Here is a 6,107-nt window from a genome sequence, read left to right as displayed (position 1 = left end):
GATCACTTCAAACCGTTAATTACTACGATGTACAGATAACACTTGTATGACGTTATTGTTTTTTAAAAAATAAAAACGATGAGATTCTGAAGTACCGTGAGGTAAAAGACGGCGCTATGAATTCGGCCCGTTCCAGCGTCCGAACTACGCGACCGATTTAAAACGGAAAACGTAACGGAGGCGATGGTGTTTTTGCTGTAGACGGACACGACCGCCGCGAATACGTCGTTCCGTCGTCAACATACGCTAAAGGGGTACATAATAAGAAAAACGGCACACGACAGACGTGCGTATTTATTCATCTCCGCATTCCGACGCTAAATAATTTCTCCTCTTATATTATTATTGTACAAACTCCGCCGTATTATAAATCGCTGTGCGGCATTCCACGGGCTCGCTCGCGCGCGTTTCCATATAGGTATAATACGTATGTAATATTATATATAGAGGTACATAATATATAATATTATTATAAATGTTTATACGTTTATGTGTGTGTGTGTGTGTGTGTGTGTGTGTGTGTTGATCTGTACTCGTGGTATAAGCCTATAACATACAAACGAACGAATGTATATATATTTGGTGGCATACTCGTATGTGGGTGCGCACATAATATATTAATAATATTATAATATTATTGTCGTCCATCGAAAGATTCGCGGGACGCACACAAGCACACGATGACCCGCGCTGACCCGGTAGACCACGAGACCTATCGCCGCCGACACAGACCTCGCGGCGATCTCTGCAGTATATAGTCGCATGGAGTACAATAATAATAATAAAATAATGGCTGATAATGTGCCACTCGCCGTCGTCGTTTCGTATACGGCTTGAGTGTAGTGATAAACGACCGGAAATCGAAATTTCGCCGCGTTTGTGGCAAGAACCGTTCATAAAAAAAACAAGTGACGGTGATGCGCAGTGGCCTGCCCACAATTGTAAATATTTTAAACGAAGTGCATATAGCTACGTAAAAAGTAGTTGAGCGCAAAGGTGTTCTATAAAATTTATGGAGATTATTCCGGACTGGACGACTCGTCGCACCGTTTAGGTACATGATACACCCGATTGTGGTGGTTGAGAGCGAACGACCAGCCGTTATAAGACGTATAACAAATGTTGGTGTACGTTCAGCCTTTTATTTCCATTATAGAAGAGTCCTTCGCGGTCCAAAGGATATGCAGAACAATGTAACGCTATTTTTTGTTTAGCTTAATATAATTACGTATTTATAAAGTCATTTTTATTACTATTAGTCTTTTTTATTTTTGTTAATGGAATTCAGATGTGTATTTCAATATAATTTTAACAAGCTATACTGTCCTATGGACTATAGAGTATATCAAACTTATATAGATAACTTAAATCTATTCAATAGAAGATACTATGTTTTTAATTATCATTTAATAATTAATATAATAAATTAATTAATTATACATCTAATTTATAACAATTTTAATGTTAACATTGCTTAAAAATGTAACTTTACATAGATAGGCCCGTAGGCCGTAAACAAACAAAACTCACTTGTGGCACTTGTGGTATGTCAAATGGTGGATTATATCCCACGCGACCGTACCAGGGACGTAAATATGAATAATTAAATAATTACAGACCGCACACGTGCGACCACTCAATAATACCACGACGTAGAACTCACGAATAACACGATACCTGCCATTGCATATTATAGAACAAATACAACAAAATTAAAATAATCACAACGACGCCGATGATTAATGAACACCCTAAAAAGAAAAAAACAATTTAATGAAGGGCAGGCAACAACAGTTAAGCGAACGATACTCGCCAAAATCGAAATACAAAAAAATACAGGAAAAATGGTTTAGCAGGTAAGTTGAGCCGAAAAAGATAAGAAATTGAAACACCGTAAAGGCAAAAAAAGAAAAAAACTATATGAAAACATTTTAACACGAAATGTCAGATATGACAGAATGGCATTACATAATCATGAAAGAAAAGAACATTAGGCGGCAGCCGACAAGACTTTCGGAGACTTTGTACACTTCATTTTCCGCACACACACTTATAACTAACCCCTCTTTACATAGTCGCGAAGAATTAAAAAAATTACCCGTAAATTTTCCTTATCTTAAATATGTACAAACATATGTATAAACACTATATACAGACATTTAACCCGGCCATTCAGCCATTCAGGTAGTTATTACCATATTATTAAAATAATTTCTCGTGTTATTAAACACAATGTTATAACAACTAGTTTATTTCCTGTAACTCTATATATGCATATTATAAACAAAATAATATTAAGTTTTAAGCTTTTAATCGACTCAGACAACTTATATAAATCTATTATTGCATTGCATTCCAAGTCTATAGCCATCATAATTTTGACTATACGTCGATTATACGAACCGGTCAGTGGATCAGTCAGTCTGGGCCCCTTATTTTCTATTAAAATATACAGATAAATACCCGAGTATAATATATTTTTATGCATAGACGGTATGCCTATATTATAATTCACGAGCGGCGCGAATGTCAGCGGGTGGCGGAGCGTCATTATCGTTAATTATATACTATACACGTACGAATAAAAAAATAATCGGACGACGGTGATGACGATGATAATATGCACGGCGGCTCTTATTAGCTACATAACTATTATTAATATTATTATATAAAATAATATATATAGATACCTCAGCCAGCCAGTACGTATAATAATATTACCGGTCGGTCGAAAAGGGGCGCCCGCGCGTGATATATTGCAAACGATATCGTCTCGTCTCGTCGACAAGTCGTCGTCGGCGCGAATGCTTGCAGATATTATAATAATATATGTATAATTTTCGAGTACGCGTATTGCGTTACAGTATATAAACGCGGGTCGGTAGTGTAGGTGCACGCGTATATCACGAATAATAAATTATTATTATTAATACGATTTTTATTTTTATTTTATCATTAAAATTTACGCCACATGTCCGAGTTGCTGTTATGATATCATACACACATACCTTATATATATATAATATGTATATTATAGATATGGTATACGTTATACACGATTTGCACACGTCGCTAATGGACGTAGGTACAAATTGTTTTCTTTTACTTTTCACATGGTAAAGGAAATCACCACTAGTTGAACACAGTTGAAAAAGAATTGTCTCACGTCGCACGTGCGCCCGCGAGACTTCAAAACCGGTTCGCTGGTGCTATATATTACATTTTATTATATTATTATTAAAACAATATACCACTTCACGCGCTATACGAAATAATACTATACATATTTATATTATGTGGTATATAATACGTGTTATATGTTTATATTTTACCTACCTATGAGCAGCAATATTCTAGATCGTCATGGGCACGTGTATGAAGACCACCGGTCGACTGACGAATTTTGACGTTCTCGAAGTTGGCAATCCCACTTTATGATATCGACTTCAACAAGCAGTAAAAAATGGAGCTACATTTATTACATATTTATTCAATGCAATGCTTTCTGTAGGTATACTTTATTACGCAACAACAATTATTATAAAAATTGTGTTTATAGTTTCATCATAGAGATCCAGGACTGATTGGACTCATAGCATGTCCACCTAGTGTTGAGAAACCATTATTTTTTGGTATTAAGCTGATGGAACTCATACGCATCCGACAGCATTAAAAATTGCTCATAAAATCAAACCAGAAGGACTTGTGTTGGTAACAGATACATTGTCAGCTATAGGGCTACCAGATGGAATACACTATTTGGGTGATAAACAGATTGAAGTAAAGAATTCAAAAGCATACATTGCTAACACAAATACATTATGTGGAAGTGTGACTCCCTTAGATGAATGTATGAGATATTTTCTAAATGCAACAAGTAAGTTTAAAACTCTGTATAAGTGTATAGAATTTTAGTATTTGACATAAATGTACATTAAGAAAATGTATCTTTAAAGATTGTAGTGTTACTGAAGCAATTGAAACAATAACTTTACATCCAGCTAAGGTCTTAGGAATACAACAATTTAAAGGTACACTTAATTATGGAGCTGATGCTGATTTTGTATTTTTGGGAAATAAATTGAATGTTCAATCAACTTGGATCAATGGACAATGTGTATTTAAACATAGTAGTGGAGCTGGATATATTGAGAAAAAAAACAACTTAAATATTTCTTAGTTATTACTTGACATTTTATTAGTTTTAAATTCAATATAATAATTTAATAGTCAATAGTATTACCTAATGTACATATTATGAAACTTAAATTATTGAACATAAAGACACTAATGGAATAGCCCATTAATTAATTGAACAATATAATTAAATAAAACTTAGAAGTACATTTTTTCTATTTACTGTCTTGCTTCTGGATTTGATGCTCCAGTAATCATCATAAATATGACTAATGGTAATATATACATCCACTGAAAATATATATTTATAAATAAGTTAATACTTAATTCTCTTGATAATATCTTAGTTATTATTAATCAAACCACACTATTAATTGTAAATAGATTAAGTCGCGGAAGTGCACGGACTGCAGAAAGACGGTGACGGGCGGTGATCGGTTGTAACGAACGGTTAACAACAGACAAAAACGCCGCCGAAGCTCTCGGCGGTTGTCACCCACGCCGTGGGAGCTTCGGGGCTCATCGCCGACTCAGACTCTGGTTCGATTAATCGCTCGGGTGTGCCGATTGATTATCGAACGAGTGGTGATACCTAGGCAAGGGGGTCTAGCGGGTGAGAACGCGGTATTCGTGCGACACGACCGTGTCAACTCTCCCAACCCCCAAGCTGATAGGCACCTTTGTCTAGAGCCGTGTGGTGCCATCGGGTGACCCGGACACCTATAGTTGCGATGGGGGAACTGGCGATTACCGCCCAGTTTCCCATTTGCCAAAACTATTCCCGGTATAGGGCCTCGATATCGACAAGGATGTCGTCACCGCCCACCTCCATTGGTTCGTGTGACACGAACGCTGGAGGGGAGGCCTGACAAGCATCCTCGTCTACGGTCGGGGTCCCCTCCCGGGGAATAGCGTCCACGGGAGTTTCCGGCTGCCGTTCCGGGATCGGGGCTGGAGGCGGCTGTGCCCGTGGTTGGGCAGTTGCCGGCTGTGGCCGCGGCTGGACAGTCGGCAGCCTCCGGAGTTGTTGCTGGCTGGGACGTCTGTGCACCGGTGGTAGGGCACTGGCCAGCGCTGGTCCCTGTGCTGCGCATGCCAGTGGTGGTTGGCGTGCCGGCCGCGGTTGTGGCTTCGCCGTTGGCGCCATGGTCGCCTTCCGGACCGTCCGCTGTGTGTGGCGGACTGGCCCCGGTATGGGCCGACGGTCCGTCGGTGCCGGTGGACTCGCCGGTGCAGCCCTCGCGTGCTCGCGCCACCCGCGCTCATACGCCGCCCACAGACGAGGGTCGGCCCGTAGCTCCGCCGTGTCTACATCGCCGATCTGCTGGACCGATAGTCCCTGCGGTGCGTCCGGAGGGAACTCTGTTCCCAGCCCGATCAGCGTCGCCCTGGTCTGCCGCAAGATGTCGAGTTGGGAGGTGGTCTGCCACGCGGTTCATGCACGCTTTTTGGTGCAATGATTTCACTCAATATACCTTCCACCAGCTCTTTTATTTCATCCTTCGCTAAATCATGCACTACTTCGCCGACAGGTGATTATAATGACTGATATGTATTGGATGACATTGAAGGTATATCGATACAAGTCGAAAGTTCAGACAGTTGTGCATATCCAATACCTTTTAATATAGTTTTATTTTATTTTATTTAAATAGGGCTCTTATAATAAGTGTTTTCTTTTTCTATATTGAATAGTCTTACCTATAGCTATTGTTGAATTTACTACTGCTTTATTTATTGGAATGCATTCAATGTTCTTAGTATTTTCAGAAGATATTTGTTTTTCGATACCGCACATTTTACAATGAAAATAGAATATTGAGAAGTATCCATTTATTTCTTCTCTTTTAAAAATCATATCTGAAAATGAACATCCAAGTCCACCACTATGACGAATATTTTGAATTTCGTTGAAAATATGACCTATATCAACTATTCTACGACCATTCAAAATATTCACGCTAAAAAAA

At 38.8% G+C, this 6,107-nt stretch overlaps 1 protein-coding gene across 1 annotated transcript; it reads left to right on the top strand.

Moving 5' to 3' along the window:
* Positions 1-3,444: 3,444 nt before the first annotated feature.
* On the top strand, positions 3,445-5,752 carry LOC126549874 (N-acetylglucosamine-6-phosphate deacetylase-like; the record flags this gene model as incomplete). Its single annotated transcript, XM_050200268.1, is given in 4 exon segments — positions 3,445-3,507; positions 3,560-3,635; positions 3,638-3,877; positions 3,957-5,752. Coding segments are annotated over 4 exon segments (603 nt in total), but the record flags the coding sequence as incomplete, so codon positions are not given.
* Positions 5,753-6,107: the final 355 nt, after the last annotated feature.

Source organism: Aphis gossypii, chromosome 2 (genome assembly GCF_020184175.1).
Source record: "Aphis gossypii isolate Hap1 chromosome 2, ASM2018417v2, whole genome shotgun sequence".
Classification (NCBI taxonomy): domain Eukaryota; kingdom Metazoa; phylum Arthropoda; class Insecta; order Hemiptera; family Aphididae; genus Aphis; species Aphis gossypii.
Note: the sequence above shows the minus strand (reverse complement) of the source record. Positions and strands in the feature narration are given on the sequence as shown.